General features: G+C 48.8%; 1 protein-coding gene across 1 annotated transcript in view; it reads right to left on the bottom strand.

Moving 5' to 3' along the window:
- Prp6 (pre-mRNA processing factor 6) overlaps positions 1 to 23412 on the bottom strand; it is a 66852-nt gene that overhangs the window by 24390 nt on the left and 19050 nt on the right. Inside the window, exons 8-14 of the mRNA XM_070536005.1 lie at positions 22831 to 22962; positions 20220 to 20314; positions 18251 to 18315; positions 15547 to 15674; positions 12994 to 13119; positions 11998 to 12165; positions 11707 to 11821 (exon numbers count right to left, since the gene is read on the bottom strand). Coding sequence (XP_070392106.1) covers positions 11707 to 11821; positions 11998 to 12165; positions 12994 to 13119; positions 15547 to 15674; positions 18251 to 18315; positions 20220 to 20314; positions 22831 to 22962 — 829 coding nt within the window. The remainder of the gene's footprint in view (positions 1 to 11706; positions 11822 to 11997; positions 12166 to 12993; positions 13120 to 15546; positions 15675 to 18250; positions 18316 to 20219; positions 20315 to 22830; positions 22963 to 23412) is intronic.

A 23412-nucleotide genomic window follows, 5' to 3' on the forward strand; every position in this document is an offset into this window, starting at 1 on the left:
CAAGTGCAAACAAGTTTGCGGCCCCCAGGTCGTGCGCCGCCGGGATTAGAAGGGGGCCTCGGACAATGGAGCTCAATCGTCCCCCTTCGCCTTTGAAGAAGGCATTTGCCACCACTGCGGAGCCGTACCACCGGGAGCAGGTGGGCGCTCATACAATGGAGCATGAGCGCCCCCCCTCCTTCTCCTCCTTGAAAGAAGTGCATTGCCACTCTGCGAGGCAAGACCGCAGGGGGATCAAGGGATCCAGCAAGGGGGCCCAAGCGGCAACTCTATTCGCCGGGTATGACACCATCGCACGGGCGCCTACCATTGGCTGAAAGTGGCGTCATCGGAGCGGACTCTCCCATTGGTCAAGCATGACGTGACTTCCAGTGCTCGAAGGGTTTATAAGAAGCCTTCCAGAGAGACCAGGACATTCCCTGATTCACCTCTCTCGAACTTCTTGCCGCGGGCCGCAGCGTCCGAGTTGCTGCCGGCCCGTAATGACTGTACAAATGTTACTTGACTCTCACCTCCCTGTACATAATGTAGAATAAATCCCTCCCAAGTTTGGTTTTCATCCCGGAGTCCGTCCTTCAACCCCTACATCTGGTTGGCAGCGGTAGGATCGCCTCCGAATGCATCAGCTGGTGGCAGCGCTACAGATCAACCTTCGTCGAGAGAGATACTAAGGAACCGGGAAGAGCGAAGAAGAGAGAGCCTTCATCGAAAGAGGTCCGAAGAAACTGGGAGTTGCGAAGAAGGAGCGAGCCTTCGACCCAGGGAGTCCGGAGGAACTGGGAACAGCGGACGAATGAACCGGATGGCAGGGTGCTGCAACCGTAAGTGAGCGCGTGGTTTTTTTACTTATGATTCGCCAGACTCAAATGCTGTGTGTTCATTTTGATAGTTCTGGGAATCGGGAGTTTGATGCATTGTGTGTTTGCACAAATTAATTAAGGAAAACAGTTTTAACCACCTGTCGGGGCAGCTGCCATGGATCTTAGAAGGTTGACGAGGTTAGACTTGTTGTTGGTGTGCGACGATTTGGGAGTTGAGGCAGATGAACGGATGAAAACGCCAGCTATCATAAAGGCGATTAATGATAGTGGCAATGATGATAAAAGCATTGAGCTTGCTTGGGAGGTGATAGAGGAACCACGGGAGCGAGAGCGTCGTGTACGTTTGCGGGAGCGTCGTGAACTTAGGAGTGAGCTTAAGCGTGAAGAACGCGAGAATGAACGGATGCAGGAGCTTCAAGAACTTACTCTTAGGTGTCAGCGTCACGAACGTGAGAATGAACGCAAACGTGAGTATCAGGAACGTAAGCTTGAGCGTGAACAAAAGTATGAGAGAGAGAAGGCAGCACTGATCAAAGAAATACAGCATTGTGATCAGTTATTGGCACAGAGACAACGGCTGTCTGAGAATTCTGTAGGTAGTACAGAGCGAAAGAATGAGGAAGTGTCTAGCGGAGTTTCGCCAAAAGCCGACGAGAAGAGTAGTGCCTGTGAGATTGGCTGCCGATTCATAAGTGAAGGGAAAAGGCTAGCTGCTAACGATGCCTTAGTGGCAACAGAGGCCGTTAAAGGCCGCAAGGAGAGCGACGAGGTGCTGTGCCAACAGATGACTGTAGAGACAGCTAGGCCAGCTGCGAACAATTTGGCACAGTCACCGCGTGTGTGCGTCGCTGGTAATGTTAGCGAGGTTGCTAGCGAAGAAAAGGGTACTGTTGACGCGACAGACGCGAGCACCCATGTAGAGCCAGATGTGCGTGCAGAAGTGAAGTGCGAACTGGACGATGCAGTTGAGAGTAGTTCTCGGGATGGTGAGCTCCGTAGTTCACGAGAGAACAACTGCATTGTTCAGGGATCGGTGCGGCTCTCCGCCAGTCTAGATGGCCTAGATAGGGATGATTCAGTTGTTAATCATTCGGACTGTGCGCGTGAGACAGCGATCGATGCCGACGGGCTGTGTGCCGATGCACAGCGTGAGCTGGGCAATGTAGTAGAGGGCAGTTCGCAAGAGTGCGAGTTGTCTTACTCGAGTAAAGCCTGCTGCATTGTGCCAGAGTCGGTGGGGCTGTCCGCCAGTCGAGGCAAAGTGAGAGTAGATTTAAATGTAAATCACTCAGACTGTGCGGGTAAGAGACCGATCCGGGCCGACGAAATGTGTACCGGCCAGCACGAGGCACGAGGCGACATGAAAACGAGTGCAAGGAGAAAGTGCCGTAATAAGAAGCGCGGTAAAGACCGAAAGACGGTAACTGTTATAGCGCCGCCAAACATGGCGAGAAACCCAAAAGGGGAGGGCGTGAGGAAAAAGATGCGGTCGTCTCGGACGATGTTGACGCATCGAAAACGTTCGAGCCTAAGGTCAAAGGGCGACCGCGAAGCATGTTCTGCACGGACGCGGACAAAGGGCACGAGGCAGTTAAACTCCTCGTCGTTCCGTAGTTCTTTTCACAGCTCAGCGTGCAGTTCGAAGAAACGCAAGGTGGCAGGACGAGACCAGGTGGGGAGTAGCGACGCGGTCAATCGAGTTCGTGTTGAAAGCGGGGCGCCAGGACGCAAATTGGCAGGAGACCGTAACGTCTTGGGGGAGCTGATAGTTAATCAGCCCTTTTGTTGTCTCTTGGCAGCCAGAGTAGCTTTGAGACCACGCCCACCTCGGGTACGACTCAAAAGTGAGTCAGTCGTAAGCAATCGGGAACGGGAAGCCAAGAGAGCTTCCGTAGAAGTGAAATGTTATTTTGTTTTATTTTTGAGCATCGGAAAGTTTTCTCGATTTGAGACTAGGATTTTTTTCAAGGAGTAAGGTTTGAGCTTTGTTTATGTTTTGGTTTGAGAAAGCTCCGAGATTTGAAAGACGCGTTTGTGTAAACATGTAGTCTCGCGAGATGCTCATTAATAAGTAGATAGGTTTTTTTTGTGTGTGTGTGTGAGTAACCTGAAGGTCAAGGTTATCGTCGAAAGGCCTATGGTAAAGCGCGTGTGTTATTTAACCTTCTTTCTTCTTAAGTTTTGAATTTTCTAAGGTTAAGCGTGTAGATTTTCAGTGAGTGCATGAGTTGCACTGAGAGGCGTTCTTAGTTCCATTAGCCTGTGTGGACGGAAGGAAGCAGATTTATGACTGGGTTGCTCGTGTGTTGAGGGCAGCCGTATTCTGACTTCTCTGATAAGTATGCGTGGAACGAGTTATTAAAAGACGCATTATTTTAAGGGTCCTGCGGTGTGTGTAAGTCCCGCAAGTTTAATTGTTCGTTTAAGTCACGTGTCCTGTAGGACCTTCAGGAAAAAAACGTGAGTAAGCGTAAATGAAAAGTTTGCCTACAACGCAAGTACGCGTTCTGTTTAGTGACCACAAGGCTAGTGCGCTTGTGATTACGTACTTGTGAGGTTGACCAGATTGTTCAGTGGCACCAATACGTGCGATAAGTACGCCACTACGATAGATTGGAAACATGCTGTTCGTGTAGTTAGGCCACTTAAGTTATGTTCGGCTGTTTTCATTTGTTGTTTGCATCGTCAACGACCCTTTGTTTTGCAACAACAATAGTACTCTGGTCTTGTCGGCATTCGAGGAGAAATGGATAGCTGTTTGGAGGGGTGGTTGGAACTGCTTTGTCAAAATTGGGGAAATAAAAGATAAGAGTTCATTTTGACTCAGTAATAGCCTGGCGAGTCAGGGGCGAAGAGCCTGCGCTTACACGTGGGGCAGCGCTGTGTTGTTTTGTTTGTTTGACGTCTGTTCTCCAGGGCCAAGGATCCCGAAGTTCGTCAAACGAGGCTCGACCCCAGTACCCTGCAGCTTCTATCAGCGTTCCTCATGGCCAGCGAATTGAGTTCACCGGCCATTCAGAACTACAGGGGCGAGGACGAGCTGTTAGATATGGCGCCGTTTCCTGAGGCTACTTCGAGTTCCCCAAACCACTTCGAATCGCAGCACAGCTAATTGAGGAATGCAGAAGCAGGAAAGCACATTCCAGAGGAGCACCAGACAAGTGCAAACAAGTTTGCGGCCCCCAGGTTGTGCGCCGCGGGATTAGAAGGGGGCCTCGGACAATGGAGCTCAATCGTCCCCCTTCGCCTTTGAAGAAGGCATTTGCCACCACTGCAGAGCCGTACCACCGGGAGCAGGTGGGCGCTCATACAATGGAGCATGAGCGCCCCCCCTCCTTCTCCTCCTTGAAAGAAGTGCATTGCCGCTCTGCGAGGCAAGACCGCAGAGGGATCAAGGGATTCAGCAAGGGGGCCCAAGCGGCGACTCTATTTGCCGGGTATGACACCATCGCACGGGCGCCTACCATTGGCTGAAAGTGGCGTCATCGGAGCGGACTCTCCCATTGGTCAAACATGACGTGACTTCCAGTGCTCGAAGGGTTTATAAGAAGCCTTCCAGAGAGACCAGGACATTCCCTGATTCCCTGATTCACCTCTCTCGAACTTCTTGCCGTGGGCCACAGCGTCCGAGTTGCTGCCGGCCCGTAATGACTGTACAAATGTTACTTGACTCTCACCTCCCTGTACATAATGTAGAATAAATCCCTCCCAAGTTTGGTTTTCATCCCGGAGTCCGTCCTTCAACCCCTACACCGTGAAGTTACTACAATGTTGGACGCTATGCTGCTGCACGAGAGTGGTGATAATGAGACTGGGGCTGAGTAGTTTCCGCAATGCGCTGAGGAAGCCAGGCACTTTGCCTGTGTGAAAATCCAAGAACCTATGATACCAGACGCTACAACCTTCGGTGCCGACCCTTCAAATACAACGTCAGTGAAGAGGTGTGGGTCTGAACTCCTATTCATCGGTGGGGGTTCTCTGAGAAGCTCCTGCAGAGGTACTTTGGATCATGCAAAGTTTTGTGCTGCAACAGTGATGTGAATTATGAAGCTGTTCCTGAGAGTCCTTACTGCTCCAAATACTGGCAGCATCTGCTCGAGTTTGCATGCATGCTTTGTATGAAGCGATACTTTTCCATCTGACTTCAACTTTGCAGCTCTCCTGTGCTGCCTTCGGAGCAGAGCATCAAGATGCTGCTACTTTTAGGGGGAGGAAAGGGGGAGCGAATGCCGCATCCCATATTGCCCCCACGTGTATGTGCCAGGCCATGAAAACAATGCTGAAGTAGTGCAGGAATAGATAAACAGACGATGACATCATTTTGGCTCTTCTGATAAGGCGCTTTTATTTGTTCTGCCCACCGGCTTTCTCACCTCTCTCTCTGTCCATGTGGCCTCTCTCAGGCCACATGGAGAGGCACTTGAAGCACTCCCGTACACCAAGACTCTTAACTTGATGGTCTATGCTGCAGTGTGGTGGGCATACAAGTGCGGCTCCAACACACATTCCAGAAACAGAATCTGCCCTATACACCTTGTAAACTTTTAGCAAAGGCTGTACCTTACTGTCTCATTACGTAGGTGCTGGCCAATTTTTTTTTACTTCGTTTCACCTAGCATTTTTATTGCACTGGCAACAAGAACAAAATGCCATAAAAGATCAAAAATTTTGGGAAGCTGCATTCTTCTTTTCCTACTGTCTTCTACATTTAAGTGTGGAACTGCACTGCTGCAAAGCTGCACTGCTTAGCCCAAGGCCTAATGCTTGCATCTTCTTTAACTAAGTCGGTCTGTACTTACCACTTTTGTTGTGCACATGGGCATGGTCCTTAAGTAAGGACATGGTCTCCCATACCAAAGCATTTGCATTTTCCCATACAATAATTGATAGATGTTTTGGACATGCCTGATCATTTGGACGCCATGACAGCACTGCCGCGTACCTTATAGAGGCAATGTACAGGGACGCTTAAATTTTGAATGCTGAAACCCTTCTCCTGCAGATTTTCAAAATCTTGCGATGGCGCAGGTTCGAAACAGCATTAATTGAAGCCACCACTACCACCATTTTGATTATCAGCCAGCCTCAAACCAGCGCTTTCGCACAATGATCCACTGGCAGCCGCAGCAGTTGTTTGGTGCTGTTAGGCCGAGCAGCTTCGACATTCGCTATCTAGCTTCCTACTGTTCAATGCCATGTTTTTGATTTCAAGGATTTGCCGCTGTTGGCAGTGGTGCCAACTGCGCATTCGTCATCCTTGCTGAAGGCGTTGAAGCATGGAAAGCACAGCATGAGTCTACAGTGTCGCATAATGCTGGTTCCCAAAAGTCAGCTTCGCTGCACTATAGTTGTGTTATGCGGTCATGCATACAGTATGTATTGCAGTGAAGCATACTGCTACGGCACAATATGTGCGATCACGAAAGGCCAGCAGTGTGAAGACGACGACGACGATTAGATGCTAGCGCGGGCTGTTGCCTCTTGGCCTAGCGCAGCGTATTTTCCTTGTAAATATATTTGTACATAGCTTTTCGTCTGCGTCATCGTACGTAACATATCTGGTGGAGGTGGACGTTCCCTGTACCTCGTCACGGAGCTTCGCAGTGGACGGTACGTCGAGCCTTCCTTCATGGCTCCCGGCGACGACAACCCGACTCCGCCGGCTCCGACACCTGCTGCCCCTTCGACGACCTACATCACTCTCCCCGCTACCCGTGATCCTGGCGTATTCTCGGGCCACGATGGGCAAGACGTCGATGACTGGATCAGCCTCTATGAACACGTCAGCCGCAATAACCGGTGGGACCCTACTATTATGCTCGCCAACGTAGTCTTTTACCTCGGTGGCACACCTCGAGTTTGGTATCGCACGCACGAAGATGAGCTCACCAGTTGGGATTCACTTAAGACACAGCTTCGAGACTTGTTCGGCAACCCCTACGGTCAAAAACTTGCCGTGCAGAAGGCGCTTTCCGGCCGTGTGCAGACGTCAACAGAGCCCTATGTCACATACATTCAGGACGTCTTGGCTCTGTGCCGCAAAGTTGACACCCACATGACTGAGTCAGACAAGGTTTCCCACATCCTCAAAGGCATTGCCGATGACGCCTTCAACTTGCTCGTTTGCAACAACGTAGCCACGGTGGATGCTGTTATAAAAGAGTGCCGCCGCCTGGAACTCGCCAAAAGCCGACGTATTGACCAGCAGTTTGCCCGTCTGCCCAACACCCCAGCGACATCTTCCTGTGCCGACGCTCCTCGTCCCAACAGCACTGCCGATGTTACCAGGATCGTCCGGCGTGAGATAGAGGCCGCCTATCCGGCTGCCTTCGACTCCTGTCCCACCAACACATCTGCAGTCACGGTCTCACTGATCCAGGCAGTTGTCCGCCAGGAGTTTGAAAACATGGGTCTTCACACCATCTGCTCGGCCCATCGCCCTGATACCCGCCTGGCTTCTTCGATTTCGCCCCGTCCCGCATCTTCTTACCCACCACGTTTCCGCAACCCATCTGAGTGGCGCACTGCTGACGACAAGCCTATTTGTTTCCACTGCCATCGCATCGGGCACATTTCTCGGCACTGTCGTAGTCGCTGGAGTTCCCCGATCCGGTCTTTTTATACTGCCTACTCTCACCCCTCAGGTGGCCCTTCTCGTCCCTATGCCGCACGCTCCGATAATGCCGCCACTGATTCTCCTGCAACGACCCGCCCCTATTCTCGTTCGCCTTCGCCCCAACGACGACAATCTCGCTCTCCCCAGCCCCGTCGCTCCTATTCGCCGACTCCCTTCGGGCGCCGCTCCCAGCCGGAAAACTAGACGATGCAGCGCCTCGAGGTGACGCTGCATTGCTCCCTACGCCGCCAAATCCTCTACTGACTTTGCCCACTCATCTGAACCTTCTTGACGTGCACGTCGACGGTGTTTCCGTGTCTGCTCTCATAGACACTGGGGCGCATTTGTCCGTAATGAGCGCTGACCTTCGTAACCGGCTCAAGAAAATTATCACACCCGCCACGACGCCTGTTGTCCGTGTCGCCGATGGTGGAACAGCCCCCGTAATTGGTATGTGTACCGCCCGCATCTCCTTCGCCGATCGCTCAACAATCGTGCTATTCACAGTCATCGCCCACTGTCCCCACGACATCATCCTCGGCTTAGACTTCCTCTCCGCACATTCTGCTCTCATCGATTGTTCCGCCAGTACTCTCCGCCTTGACCTGCCTGTTCTAGATCCTACTGAACCACACCCCAGTCGCCTCAGTTCCGCCGACTTCGTTCGCTTGCCACCTTCGGCACTGACCTACGTTGACCTAGTGTCATCCCCACCAGTCCCCGACGGTCACTACATCGCGGCTCCTATGTAAGACGTCCTCCTTACACACGGGATCACAGTACCCCATACAGTTTTACCTATTACGGCGAATTGCGTCTGCCTGCCAGTGGTCAACTTTGGCTTGACGACACAAGTGCTGCCACGTGGGATGTCTTTGGCCCAGCTTTGTTCGTTCGAGGATCACGCAGTAGCATCCATTGCCGTAGACGACACTTCATCCAATACTTCTCTACCATCGCAGTCGACAAATTGTTCCATCGCTGACTTACGGAAAATGATTGCGCCCGACTTGCCCTCCGAGCACGCTCGTGAACTCTACCGCGTTCTGTTTTCCTACCACGATATTTTTTACTTTAACGATCGTCCTTTAGCCCAAACTACAGCTGTCAAACATCGCATTAATACCGGCGATTCCCCTCCTATTCATCGCCGCCCGTATCGAGTGTCACCAGCTGAGCGTCAAGTTATTCACGCAGAAGTTCGCAAAATGCTTGCCAAGAACATTATTGAACCGTCATGTAGTCCTTGGGCGTCACCGGTTGTGCTGGTAAAAAAGAAGGATGGCTCATGGCGCTTTTGCGTGGATTATCGGCACCTTAACAGGGTTACCAAAAAGGACGTGTACCCCCTACCTCAGATTGATGACGCCCTTGACTGCCTCTACGGTGCTCGCTATTTCTCCTCTATTGACCTTCGCTCCGGCTATTGGCAGATTGCCGTGGACGATCTCGACCGCGAGAAGACTGCCTTTGTGACACCCGACAGTCTTTATCAATTCAAGGTGATGCCGTTCGGCCTATGTAACGCTCCTGCCACTTTTGAACGCATGATGGACTCCCTTCTTCACGGTTTCAAATGGTCCACGTGCTTGTGCTACTTGGACGACGTTATCGTATTCTCCCCAACGTTCGCTACGCACCTCGAGCGCCTCTCAGCAGTCCTGGACGTTTTTCGGCGAGCCAATCTGCAACTCAATGCATCGAAGTGCCAATTCGGCCGTCGCCAGATTACCGTCCTTGGACATCTCGTTGACGCGAACGGAGTGCAACCGGACCCAGGCAAGATCCATGCTGTTACGCACTTCCCTGTTCCGACGTGTGTCAAGGATGTGCGCAGCTTCATCGGCCTTTGTTCGTACTTCCGCCGTTTCGTGAGGAATTTCGCCGCCATAGCACGACCACTAACCGACCTTTTGAAAAAAGACTCTCCTTTCCAGTGGGGCGATAACGAGGCCTCTGCATTCTCTCATCTCATCGACATTCTCACAACGCCTCCCGTTCTGGCCCATTTCGATCCTTCTGCGCCTACCGAAGTCCGTACTGATGCCAGCGGTCACGGAATTGGAGCAGTACTAGCACAACGCCAGCGTGGCCACGACCGTGTTATCGCTTACGCCAGCAGGCTCCTCTCACCCGCGGAGCGCAACTATTCCATCACTGAGCGTGAGTGTCTGGCCCTAGTTTGGGCGGTTGCGAAATTCCGCCCATGGCCGCTCCTTTTCCGTTGTCACAGACCATCACGCGCTTTGTTGGTTATGCTCATTGAAAGACCCTTCAGGAAGACTTGGTCGCTGGGCCTTACGCCTCCAAGAATATTCGTTCTCTGTCACCTACAAATCTGGCCGACTACACAAGGACGCTGACTGCCTGTCTCGCTACCCGGTAGACGAGCCTGACGACGCCGACAGTAGTACCGCCGACGGCATTTTCTCCGTGTCTGCCTTCGCTAACATCGCCGATGAGCAGTACCGAGACCTATCGCTGCGAGTACTCATCGAGCGTCTGTGCTCTACACCTACCGACGCATCCGTTCGCCGATATGTCCTCCAGGGCGGCGTTCTGTACCGAAGGAGCTTCCTCCCTGATGGCCCTGATCTTCTTCTTGTCGTGCCAAAACATCTACGACAGGCTGTGCTCTTTGAGATGCATGACGCACCCACTGCAGGACATCTTGGCGTAACCCGCACGTACGACCACGTCCGCCGCCGCTTCTATTGGCCTGGTCTCGCTCGCTCCGTTCGACGCTATGTTGCTGCCTGTGATCCCTGCCAGCGTCGGAAGACACCTCAGGTGCTACCTGCCGGTCATCTCCAGCCGATCACCGTCCCTGTGGAACCGTTCTTTCGTGTTGGATTAGACCTGCTCGGTCCCTTTCCCACGTCATCCTCTGGGAACAAATGGGTAGCCGTCGCGACTGATTACGCCACCCGATACGCTATCACTCGGGCTCTCCCTACCAGCTGCGCCACTGACGTCGCGGACTTTCTCTTGCGTGACATTATCTTGCTTCATGGCGCCCCGCGACAGCTGCTTACTGACCGTGGTCGAAACTTCCTCTCGAAAGTTATCGCTGACATTGTGCGTTCCTGCTCCATTCAACACAAACTGACTACTTCATACCATCCTCAAACCAATGGCCTGACAGAGCGGTTAAACCGTACTCTTACCGATATGCTGGCCAAGTACGTTTCCAAGGACCACCACGACTGGGACATTGCCCTTCCTTACGTAACATTTGCGTACAATTCTTCCCGGCACGACACCGCCGGATTTTCTCCCTTTTATCTCCTGTACGGTCGCGAACCTACCTTGCCCCTAGACACGGCACTTCCTCATGCTGCGGTCTCAACAAGCGAGTATGCGCGCGACGCCATCGCCCTCGCCGACCATGCACGCCAGCTTGCCTGTGCTCGACTTACGGCCTCACAGACCACTCAGCAGTGTCAGTACAACGCCCGCCATCGTGACGTACAGTTTTCACCTGGTGCGCTCGTGCTCCTGTGGTCGCCCTCTCGTCACGTCAGACTTTCAGAGAAACTTCTTTCGCGATACACAGCGCCCTACCGCGTGCTGCGCCAGGTGACGCCTGCGACTTACGAAATTGCTCCTGTGGGCTCAACCTCGTCCTCTCCTGTGGCATCTAGTGATGTTGTACACGTCAGTAGGCTCCAGGCCTACTACACTGCTTCCGAGTCCGATCTTTAGTCGCTCCGGGACGGCGCTTTTGCAGCCGGGGGTAGTGCTACGGCACAATATGTGCGATCACGAAAGGCCAGCAGTGTGAAGACGACGACGACGATTAGATGCTAGCGCGGGCTGTTGCCTCTTGGCCTAGCGCAGCGTATTTTCCTTGTAAATACATTTGTACATAGCTTTTCGTCTGCGTCATCCTACGTAACAATACGAAGAGCGTAAAGGGGCTACTGTTACGGGATATAAAATGTGTCCCTGATTATGCATGCGTGCACCCATCGTCTCCTGTCACAGTACAAGCACTCAGATGCCTAATAGATGTATTGGCAGACCATTAAAGCTATTCTGCATGTGGCTGTGGCAATTTGAACACTTTAGGGCAGGTTAAAGGCATGCATTCATGTTTTTAGAACTGCCCAATTTTGCAGATGTTTTCGCGGTTCCTTAGGAGTGCGAAAAATTGGACGTTGACTGTATTCTGACTGGGAGCACCATGTTGCCTTAGTAGAGTACCCATAGAAGAGTAAACTTCCTAACTACAGCTGCTAACAAGCAACCAAGGCATTGGAGTCTCACCTCGATCAATGATCTTCTCAACCATGTGTGTGTTCCCATTGGCCTCTTCCAGCTTCGCAGCTGTGATCCAAATCTGCCGGTCAGTAGGAATGTTTTCTCGAGCTTTGTTCAGCACCTGTCAAGGAAAGACAAATGAGAAGACTTGAACATGTGGAATCTCGGGTACATGTTAACTTTGCAACAGTTCTTAGCCAGAGAAAAACAGCCCCTGAAGAAAGCTAAACAATGTGCACATTTTAATACACAAAAGCAGACAGCATTCGGATGCAGGAGGAGAACGTCTCCCAATACCTTTCGGGCGTTTTCGTAGTTCTCAAGTCGGGCCAGGGCCAGCCACAGCTCAACACTGGTGGGGCAGCACTCGACGGCACGACTGAGCAAGATGCAGGCATCCTCTGGCTCCTCCAGCTCCACGGCTGCCTTCCACAGACGCACAGAGTTTGGAATGCTCTCCAAGGCCTGCGCAGAGGGTGTTGTAACAAAAGGTTGTCACACTGCCTATCATTATTACAGAGTTGTACATTGCCTTAGGGGGTAGTGACACTATGTTTTCAACTCTTACATGAAGATCCGATACTCTAAACTCCAGAAAAAATACTGGGAAGCCTCACAGCACCCTACATTATTTAATATTATAGCTTTTCTAGAGACAGTTTCGGTTTAGCTTCAGCTCTTTGTCAAGATGTCAGGGTGCAGAAGGTGGCCACGTCGGAGCAGGACATCAAAGTTTTGGCACTCGTTATGGCTCGCTCGGTCACCTCCCGTGCTGCTACTCATTGTGAGGCTCAATGTAGCAGCACAAAAGACTAATGAGCAAACTGGAGCAAGTGTTAAAAACGTCACGATGGCCTGCTTACACTTGGCCAGCTTCTGCATTATGACAGCTTCTGCATTATGACACCACAAAGTCATCACCTGGGTGACTGTGTTCGGGGACTGCAGTCTGCGGACTGAACAACCAAACAGGAAAACTTTAACTGTATACCCATGATTCTTTGGGAACTAAACGGGACCAGTTTTTCAGAGTGTAAGAGCTGGGAAAATGCAATGAACTGGAAAAGCGTCACCGAGGTTCAACTGGATTTGTGTCGAGCTGGGTTCTGCACACGGACTACGGTGAAATCAAAGATTATGTCTCCAACTAAAGCGAGCAATGCCCATTTAAGGTGATGCCTACCATTACCCTACACATTGATAGTTGCACCATCCTCCGACTTCCTTCCTTTCTTTTTTCCACAGCCACTAGTGGCATCCTGTACAGCCGCACATATGAGAGACAAAGCGTACCTTGCGAAAGACCCTCTTCTTTGCCTTCAGCTCGCTCTCCAGATCAGCAGCCTTGATCCAGAGCCGCACTGAGTTGGGGATCTGGCGCACAGCCTGCGCTATCACTGCCTTGGCCATGTCTATCGGCTGCAAAGCGGGAACAGAGAAAGTGGGGGGCACAAGAGAGAATAAGATATTTAACCCCACAAAGCCCCAACGCAACTCCACATGAAGGAAACTTAACAAAAAACATTTTTCACCTTTATTTCTAGCCACAGAAATTACATTGTGTAGTAATTAGTAATTAATTAGTAACTGGTTTCTTGAACTACAGTGAATACAGTGAATACCCATTATTACGAACAACACATTAGCGAACTTTTCATATTAGCAAATTTTTCAGAAACACCCTGCTGACTTCTCATAGCTTCAATGCAAAAATATTTCAGTACTACGAACTTCAGAATACTGAACGTTTCAGAATAACAATCGTTATTGAGTTTATGTGTCATGTTAACAACGCCTCAGTACTACAAACTAATATTCAAAGATCTGGGAATTATTAGATTTTCATGTATCCTTCACGGCAGCCAAAACAGTACGCTAGCAGATGACATGGCGTGGAAAGTGGATGCCGAGATGCATGGGTTTGGAAAAGCAAAGTTTTCAGTTGTAGACACAGTGAAATCTCGATATAATGAACTTCAGGGGTCTGCAGTAAATTGTTTGTTATTCTGAAGGGTTGTTATAGTGAAAGCCCCAAAACTAACCATTCCGCCCATCAACCCATCAGTTCATAAGTTGTCACCATATGAGCTATCCCCAAAGCCGTCGCTGTTAGCTCTTGGCCCGCGCTGTTGCTATTTTACGTAGATTCCGCCGCCATGCCGTATAATAAGAGTGATGCGCACAAAACAGACGGTGACATTGAGAAAACTACCAACCAAAAAGGTAGCTTCATGTTGCTTCCAAAACACAATGTTTCTTGCTGTTTGTTTTTTACATTCCTTGCCATGGACACCACAAACACCTCACTCGAGGCGGACAGCTGAACTATTCCAAAGTGCAAGCATGTGTAAACAGCACCATCCGGAAACTGCGAAGTGTGACTATCTGGGATGCCCGCGAGTACAGAGGTTACATTTTTCCACGCGCGTAGCTAGTACGGCCGCAAAAAGAAATGCGAAAGAAAGAGGCATGCGCAGAAAGAAGGGCAAAAGAAGGAAGAAACATGCCTCCGTTGCTAGGTGACACTTGCCTGGGCGGAGCATGTGCCCACAAAACCCAAAACGTCGTTGCCTCTGGAATGGATTTTGAAAACAAATTTTCTCCCGCTTTTTTTTTTTTTATTCAGAGCCATCACACATGTTCCAAACCTGTGCGCCGCGGTGCCCGCTTTCTGCGCTTTGGAGTCTCCAAGCCTACTGTTTCGGCTGCCGTGAAAGATACACGAAAATCTAAGAATCTAAAAACCGAAAATTTGCACCGGCAGCGAAGCAGAATATAGTAGGTTACTCAATTCTAGCTCTGTGTTTGTCCGGTTGAGCTCTACTGCACCAGGCGGCTGCACCGCTCCGGCAGCTCACGTCGACGCCCACCACCATCCAGTAATCTGCCCAAATCATCCCCGTTTGCCAGAATAGCAGACATGCTCAAACTTTCCATTTACTATGCCACGCATAGCGCAGCGTGGTGAAGCATCGATGCTTGATTTGGCCTCCGAGACCGAAATCTCAGGGGGCCACACCTAGCAGCACCAGCTTGCACGTCGCGCCACATTTACAGAGAAGTGTGATGGCGACGGCAAGCCACTGCTCACGCATTGGCGATGCAAAAGACCAGTGCCCTTTGCTTCTCTCTCTCAGTGCAGCTTGCCATGCGATTCTATTACATTAACCAAGAAATAATTGATGTTTGCAAAATACAGAACCAGTAAAGCCTCCTAGTTATCCTGCGAAGCAATCTCTCTGGGAGTGGCATGCAGTTCGATGAAATGGCTGTCAGATGGCCAGCACCTGCTTTCTTTTACAAGATACCGCCAGTGCACACACAGTCTCTCTTCATTTCTTCTTGAATCTCCTGGTTTAGGGTAGGCCTTTAGCTTCTTTTATTCTTTCTTTTTGTTTTGTGTGTGCTCTATTACATATGCAAGTGCACATAAGTGAGCAAATGTAGACAGAAGTGAGCCCTTTCCACTCTTTATTACTTTACACCTGTCATGTAAAGAACTGCAGTGCTGGTGCCTAACAAATGCCAAAATTATTTTTTTATCGAAATTTCTTTTCCCTCTACATTACTGCAGCCCCCTGCCTTCTACAGATCAGGCGACTGCATTTTACACAGGCTTTTTTTTTTTTTTCACACCCTGGTTGCCATGCAACATAATGTGGGGACGAAACTGGAAGCAAGCATGAAGGCCCATTTCATGCAAACACTGCAACAGAAATTTGTAAAATGCACTGTTGCTGCACTCTTTCTTGTGCTCTGTGGCATTCTTAGGCCTTCACATTCTATGTCCCAGTGGAGGTGTGCTTGGCACCAAGAAGAAACACACAAATGAAGCAATACAATCACCTGCAGCCTGGCAGCTTCCAGCCAGATGTCCTCCGAGTTGGGGCACATTTCGCCCCCCTTCATGATAAGGTTCCTCGCAGTCTGGACCTTGCCTGTCACTTCTTCGAGACGTGCCGAGGCAATCCAGGCTACATGGTCATGCAGGTATAAGAAACCACACTGTAATTGGCACAATGCTTGCAAGCTGCTCGGTGGATTTGCACACAACTCTGGTACAAATGAATCCACACTTCAGGCTACATTCAAGCATGAGGCCTAACGGATTGATGACTAAGAATGGAGCATAACCAGTACATAGTTTCATTTTCAGTTTTACAGGCACCAGTTGTGGTTACAGCTTTTGTAAGAAAAACCGCTGGAACATAGTTTTTTCTGCTACATGTTTAATGTTTTCTGATGAATCAATCCTATAGCTAAGCAAAAAAAATAATAAATTAAGAAATTAAAAAGGAATTGACTTTTCTGAAAAAAATCGTTTTCAACTTAGCCTTACACTTTAAAGTAAAGCCCAAATTGGTATGCCAGTACTGATTTCGTATATGACGTTTTGGAAAATAAAATTTTTTATTGATAGATTGTCTCTTGAATGGAAAACCAAGTCCTTTTTTTACCCTCTGAAGTGAAATAAATAGGGAAGTTATGCTGTCCTGAATACCACTGAGGCATTCAGTCTAATACTAGTGGGCCATACACTGCTTCATGGAATCTGCTATTCCTTAGGAAGTTTTGTCTGCAAGCTTTTTCACCTTAAAGCAGAATGGTTTTCCTATGTCTAAGGCAGGTGGGTTCTGTGTGTTATCGTCGGCTCACTAAGGTCAATGTGTGGGACAGAGTAGAGCCCGAACCAAGCATCCAATGACTCAACGTCTCCGCTCACCATGCAGCCACTATTGGCGCAATGCAGTTTGACCTCGTTTGGCACTGGCGGCAAACAGCAGGTGCCTTACTGTTAGGGTCAGCGTCGTTTGCTACCTGTGAAAGCTTATAAAATCAGAAGGGCCACACTCCATCTGCCTCCACCCGCGTCCAGGTGCCTGGACGGTGTCATACGCCATTTTTTCACCTGTCATGTAAATGCAAAGCTAGTACAGTCGACGAGCGATTATTCGGACTCCACAGGGAACGTAAATAAGTCTGAACTATCGTATGTCCGAAAAAACTAATGTATCCAAAAACGATTATTTTATTTACGTTTTAAGGTCCCTGCGCAAGGAAGAAATGGATGATTCATTGCTGCATGCACTTCCGCTTACGTGCAGCCAAGACCACCTGTATTTTCTGCCAGTTTTGTGTTTTCACTGCACACCAATGCAAGGACTGCTAAGGCTCGAGTCAGATCCGCATGTGAAGGCTCGAGAGCACACAGCACATCATCATCATTTGAGTTAGAGTCGCAGTTTGATGGTGGGACAACTTGCTCAATTGTTTTGTCATCGTTCAGTTATGCCCATGATGACACTGTGCTGTCAACGTCTGCAAAGCCTTCAAATGTAACGGCGGCAGGAATCGGCGCACTACAGCCTAGCAGGTCATCAATGATGTGCACATTTGAGCTCGTTGTGGTAGGCGGCAGTTCAGCCTCTCCAGTTGCGGAGCCAGGCTCATTCGAACTGCAAGGGTACTGTTGGTGCCATTTGACACGGACTGTCGATAACATCACTAAAAAGACTTCTTGGAGCCAGCAGAGCACTATCTGGAATGCATACTAAACACACAAACAAGCACAGAATGGCTGAACACTGTCCAGAAGGCACATTCAACAAACAAGAGTGGGCCATGCATGGTGGTGACAAAATGGATATGATGATCGTGATGTTGATGCGACCTCACAATTCACGCAAAGTCTCCAAGGTTGGCATTCACAGTTAAATCTCTAAGGCGCAGTGCTGCGACCAAGGCAAGGCCTCGGGAATCACCATCTAGCATCCAATCACCGAGGCCATACTTGATGTCTCGTCGAGGGTGCCAGAGGATATAATGGTGGCAGAGTCGGTGTACGCTACAGCCATGGACAGAGTCTGGATAATCAAATGTAGAGCTGGCAGCTGTCAAAAATATCAGTTGTCTTTACACATTAAGTCTATGGGGCCATCGGCGGTGCCGCGTAGCTGTCCGAATTACCGAGCATGTCTGGACTATTGGTGTTCGATTAATCAGTTAGCGACTGTATTGTGACTGGTTGCTCAAAGCTACAAGAGATCGATGTGCATCGACAAATGGCATCCTAACGAGATGGTGCCGTGCAGTATGTTGTACAGACGGAGGCCGCAAACAGCATTAATACCATTTTGTACAGTCACTTTTGTTGGCAAGATGGTTTGTCGGCTTTCCAAATGTCCCGTAGCCTCTGCAAATGGATCTGTGTCAATTCGGCAACAACCTGTAACCTTAGTCATTGATACCCAATGAAGCAGGACCGATTGGACCTAACAGCTTAGGGTCAGCGGGTTGTAACCGGAAAAACCTAATCAAATATTCGATTCACGAATCCAATTATTCAAGCGTCCACTGTTCAATTTGTATTCGTATATTTAAGCATTTGTACACCCTTAGCAATTGCTGCACAAAAGCAAATGTGGTGTTGTGTCCCATATTGATGAAGACTGTGTACAAAGCTGTTTCCAGCATAATGAGCCAATGAAAAGGAGTGAATAAAATACAGGAAGAATGAACTGTGCTTCAGAAAGATTGTGAAAGCACTCACCCGGAGGGTGGTTGGGGTTGGTCTCTCTCACAGACTTGAGCAGTAGCCGTGCCTTCTTGATATCACTGCAAGATGGACAGAGTAGGAAAGAAATGCATAAGAGATCAGGCCAGTGCACTTTGCAAAATCCAAGGCATAGACATTTCCTGTTGCGAATAGGCTTCAGATAATGCATTTCTGATGCCTCTACCAAACAGTCTCAGTTGCTTTTGATGACACCTATTCTGGATGGCAAGAATATCCCCCCCCCCTCCCCAAGCCTTATAACGTCGAAATTTTACCATATCTCACACAACTCTACTCACAGATGGTAGTACATAGGTAACTGCTCATTGTGAAAAGCACTGCAAAGAGATTGGCCTGGGCTACTGCATACCGTCATCCATTCGCACACAAAACGGCCTTAACCTTCATGTCAACTTGCAGCAAGTGTTACTGTTGCTTGTGATAAAGCATTAGCCAGTGTAATGTAAGGATTCCTTTGTCATCCTTTACCATTCACAGTCAGCCAATCCCAGTCGTAACGTAGGCAGAGCACTGCTCGGACCACTCGTGAAAAGCGAAAAGGAACGGCATTAGCAACAAATCGTTACATTATCCTGGCCCTGCTAGATTTGTCATTGTTACTGAGCCCAATTTACTGATAACATCTTTCAAAGTTGTCTCCTCATATCCAAGTACTCATTTTCTTGGAGGAAAAGTTGCCCCTACTGATGCCATGGTTGCTAAATAAAGAGGAGGAACTTGGACATGGGACAAAGGTTAGCACCATACGTCAAATGACACACAAGTCAGAAAAATCGTTGACTTTCTCTCTCTACACAATAAATGTGCAACTGTGCATAACAGTGCAAGAACATTTATTGCGATAACAACTCTATGGACACTACAGGCGCATTACCGCCACCAACGTCACTGTGATGTTCCGTATGAAGTCCAAGTGTGATAACATTGTGGCCAAGCGTGCAAAGATGAGCCGAGGATGGTGGCTCGATCTCACGTGCGCAAGGAAAGAAGGGGCAGGCAAGAAGCACGGCGTTTTCCTTCGCATGCAAGGCACTGGGGAGAAGGACTCTACTGCAGTGGCAGCAGCTGTGTATGGCGCAGGCCCTATCTTGAAATTTAGCTGCGATGGATACAGAGTCTAGGTGTGCCAAGGGCTCTTAGCTTCATGTGCACTGTGTTCTCACTGCTTAATTCACATTGGAACGAGGGCCAGCATGAAGGCCAATTTGCTTGCTGCTGCTGCCGCGCTTCCTCATGCCAGCATTTTTACTGCAAGCGTACACACTCATTGATTGAGATGAGTTCGTATGCCCGTGCGCATGACACCATGCTTACTAATTTAGTTAGTATGCTAATGTTTACACGTTTATACGGTAGGTAAAAATACAGTCACAGACCGATTTTTCGGACCTTGTGGCGACCGAAAAACACGTTCACCCCCCAAAGAAGTGTATTAGGCTTTGAGTGGCTTAAAAAATCTCTAATAATGCCCTGCCTCATACTACACTTGGAGGAGATCAGATTTGCTTAGGTTTGTGCAGGAGTGACGTCATCTCCATATACAGTTGACAAGAGCGTCACAGCCTTGGCAATCTCCGTTGGCAGAGATCGCCATGGAGACCAAAGAAATGAGCCACTTGGCTCTTGCGAAGACACAGGAGGTGGTGCTGATCACACAAATTCAAAGCCACATAAATACACACAATTCAATTGAAAAGACAAAGAGATAAAAACAAATTCAATGTGTCAAGTTTCAATTGTATGTAAAATCGTATTGGGTGCACTTCAAACAAAGACTCATGGAGCATGCAATGTGAGGAATGAACGCACACAGTAAATAAGTCGTAAGACACCTTGACCTAATTTTACATCCCACTGTTCTTTTAATGTGGCTGATGGTATAAGTAAAAAAAGTATGTATTGCAAGCAAATCAGGTAGGAGAGCAAAATTACTTCCACACACCTTATGTCAGCCCCGTGGCTGGGAATCATGGACTGCAAGTCAGTCAGGTAGCCTTTGGGATCCACTACGGTCTGGCCACTGACAGAGTCTGACACCTGTAAGGAATTGAAGGCAGAGCAGCAGCTTTGGTTTTATTGTTGTAAGCTTGACCACATTAATTATTTAACCCCAGAACAGGCTGCACTTTACTTCCCATGCTGCACCAAAACGAGGACAAGTTCTGCTTGTTCGCTCTGAAGCTTCTTTTTTTCTGGCAGTTCATTTCACTATGTCTGGCCAGTCCGAACTGTCACGGATATTGTAATGCAGTTTACATGCCTTTTAATGCCCCGTGTTCAAATCACTCAATTGTTTTGCTCTTACTGCAAACATACTTTCTTTTCGTGGTAGCAATCCATGCTAGACAGAGCGCTCCGTCTACATGCTATCCGTTCCTTGCAGTGAAACCATGTTACTATGAACACCACATTACCAAACTTCTTCAGATTAGCAAACTTTTTTAACTCCCGCACTGTCTGATTATAGTTTCAATGTAAAAATACTTCAGTACTATCAACTTCACAACGCCTAGCTTTACAGAATAATGATTGTTATTTAACTTCTGTGTCACGATAGCAACAACTCAGTACTACGAATTCATATTCTGAAGTCCGGGTATCCTTAGACTTCTGTGCATCCTTCATGGCAGCCAGAGCAGTAGATCAGCAGATGACTCAGTGTAAAGAGCAGACACCTTTAATATGCTCCCAGGGAGGTGCACCACATAGAATCGAAGAACCGTAGACAGTGCAGGAAGGGGAATGTTCTTTTTTTTTTTCTTGGTTGCAGAGGCATGGCTGGATTAGACTCAATCCGCTCCCACCATTCAGTTCTATGGTAGCAGAGGTGACGAGGCATGAGGTTTTGCGAGCGCATGCTCCGCTCAGACAGGTGTTGCCTAGACGTGAGCTTGTTTCTCGTATTTTACTGACCTTTTGCATAAGTGCAAGTTGTAAGAGAAAAATTGGGAGTGACCGCAAAATTGTGGTCGCTATGGACACGATCATGGTTGGCGCCCACACAGTTCTGAAGGCATGCCACGGCCAATGTGCACCGAGTCAAAACAAAACTACAGTTTGTCACAACCGTTGTGGACGAAACTGTTAACACGATCATGAATGGCGACTACAGAGTTCTGAGGGCACGAAGGCATCGCAACATCATGCATGGCATAAATACAAGAATTAAAGCTATAAAGGCCCAAATAGGCACAAAGCATTCCGGCATTCCTGTCATCCCCTTCCCATAAAATTACCACTAATAGGGAGTTTTAGAATAGGGGCCCCAATATTTTGGGGCCCCAAACAGTTTTGCGGGTGTTAGCGTTGGGGCACGCAGGAGTGAAGAGTTTTAGAATAGGGGTTTGCGTTTGCGGATAGCGTCTTGCGCTGACAGCGCCACTATGGCGTCTTAGAAAAACGATTAAAAATAATTAAATAAATTATTCCATTTTATGATATGAATAGTAATTTTGACTTGCGTGTATTTGCGTTTAATTACAATTTAGAGGTTATTATTCAAGCAGCAAACAATTAGTTGTGCTTAGTTTTGAGCAACAAAACCAACTTTACGTGCCTTCACCAGCCAAGCTTAGCCGTGTTAGGCCTACGAGCCATAAAATCCACACTCGAATTCGGAATCAGCGGCGTCTAATGAATCAATCTTCATAACATACGCTAGTTGAGAGAAAGCGATAACTGCAGTCACTTCTCCTAGCTTGCGAACTTCACGCGTTACCGCGAATCGAAGCCAGGCAGTCATCTGGCGACAATTGCAAACACAAACCTTCCCCAGTCCGGTGCGATTGCAGCACATTTTCCCCGCGCGATACCCGACTGCTCTTTGCAAATTATGTCAGGCAACTAGAGTGACGCTGTCACACATGTTGTGGGAGTGTCGGGTTACATCAGCTACAATGGCAGTAGCTCCGGAGGCTCGTGCGTTGAAGTGGGCCGCCGCTCTGCGCAGCTCCAACCTCAAGACACAAGAGTGGGCTGTCCAGCAAGCCCGAGAGGCGGCAACGAGGCAAGGCCTCGAAGTCCCCTCATGGGAGACCTGAGCCCGGGTCGTCAAATTTGCCGGATTCAGAATAAAGTTGTTTCCATCCATTCGGTGCTAGGTCAGAGCCGTCGCTTCGATGGGTGCCGCCATGTTTGTTGACGCAAAGCTTTTGGGAACGCTATTTGAGCTCTCGCTAAATCGGTGAAATAGCGTTCCCAACGCAAAACCCAAACGCAGTTTGCGTCTCGCACATGCGGAGTGGCTTCGACGCTATTTCTTTGGGGCCCCAAAACGTTTGGGGCCCCTATTCTAAAACTCTCTGATAACTATGGCTATGCAGATTGTACCGTTTCATTTGAACACCAGTGCCACTTTTGCTGTCATGTGTCGTACATTTGCGGCACTCTGTGCTTTCCCCACTCCATGGGTTGTGCTAATTAACCGGCGTGTGTTAAAATATGTCCGAATTAACAAGAGTTTGATGCTGCTAAATAAAGCATATGCCTCCCCAGACCAGAAAATGAGCTTGAATGATTCAATTTTCAAATTAATGAGGTTTTACTGTACCAACCTGGTTGAGCTTGATGTCCATGAGGGTGTTCCGAGCTTGACCGATCTTGCGCAGGTCAAGGTCGGCCGACGGAGTGGCCCAGCCAGGAGTTGCCGTGCCTGGGAATGGTGTTGTCAGCCCTCCACCATATGCCTGCACAACGGTTATCAACAGGCCCGTCAAGTTATGCCTCATAAATGAGCCACAGTTCCAAGCTCTTTTAGAAGAAAGAGGGAAAAGAAAGAAATAAACTTTGCACTAACTGTCTCAGAGGCAGCAAAAACTATGACCCATACCCGCTGCGACCCATACCCGGTGCAAGAAATTGAAGACATTTTTTTGTTTTCAGCAACTTTTCTTCGAATTAGTCTGCAACATCTGCTATGTCTGAAAAATTGCCTGGCAACTAGATTCTTCATTTCAACCGAAGAACAAACGTAGCAAGAGAATGCATGTCCTGGCTGTCATTTTCTTTTCACGTACATGTTCCAGCAGAACCTAAAGGTGGCTTTTGAAGCATGTTGAAACTAAAAAAGAAAGAAGAAAATAAAAGAAAAAAAACATCCTTTACCATGGTTGCATTGCTGAAACCACTATCATGTG

Source organism: Dermacentor albipictus, chromosome 3 (genome assembly GCF_038994185.2).
Source record: "Dermacentor albipictus isolate Rhodes 1998 colony chromosome 3, USDA_Dalb.pri_finalv2, whole genome shotgun sequence".
Classification (NCBI taxonomy): Eukaryota; Metazoa; Arthropoda; class Arachnida; order Ixodida; family Ixodidae; genus Dermacentor; species Dermacentor albipictus.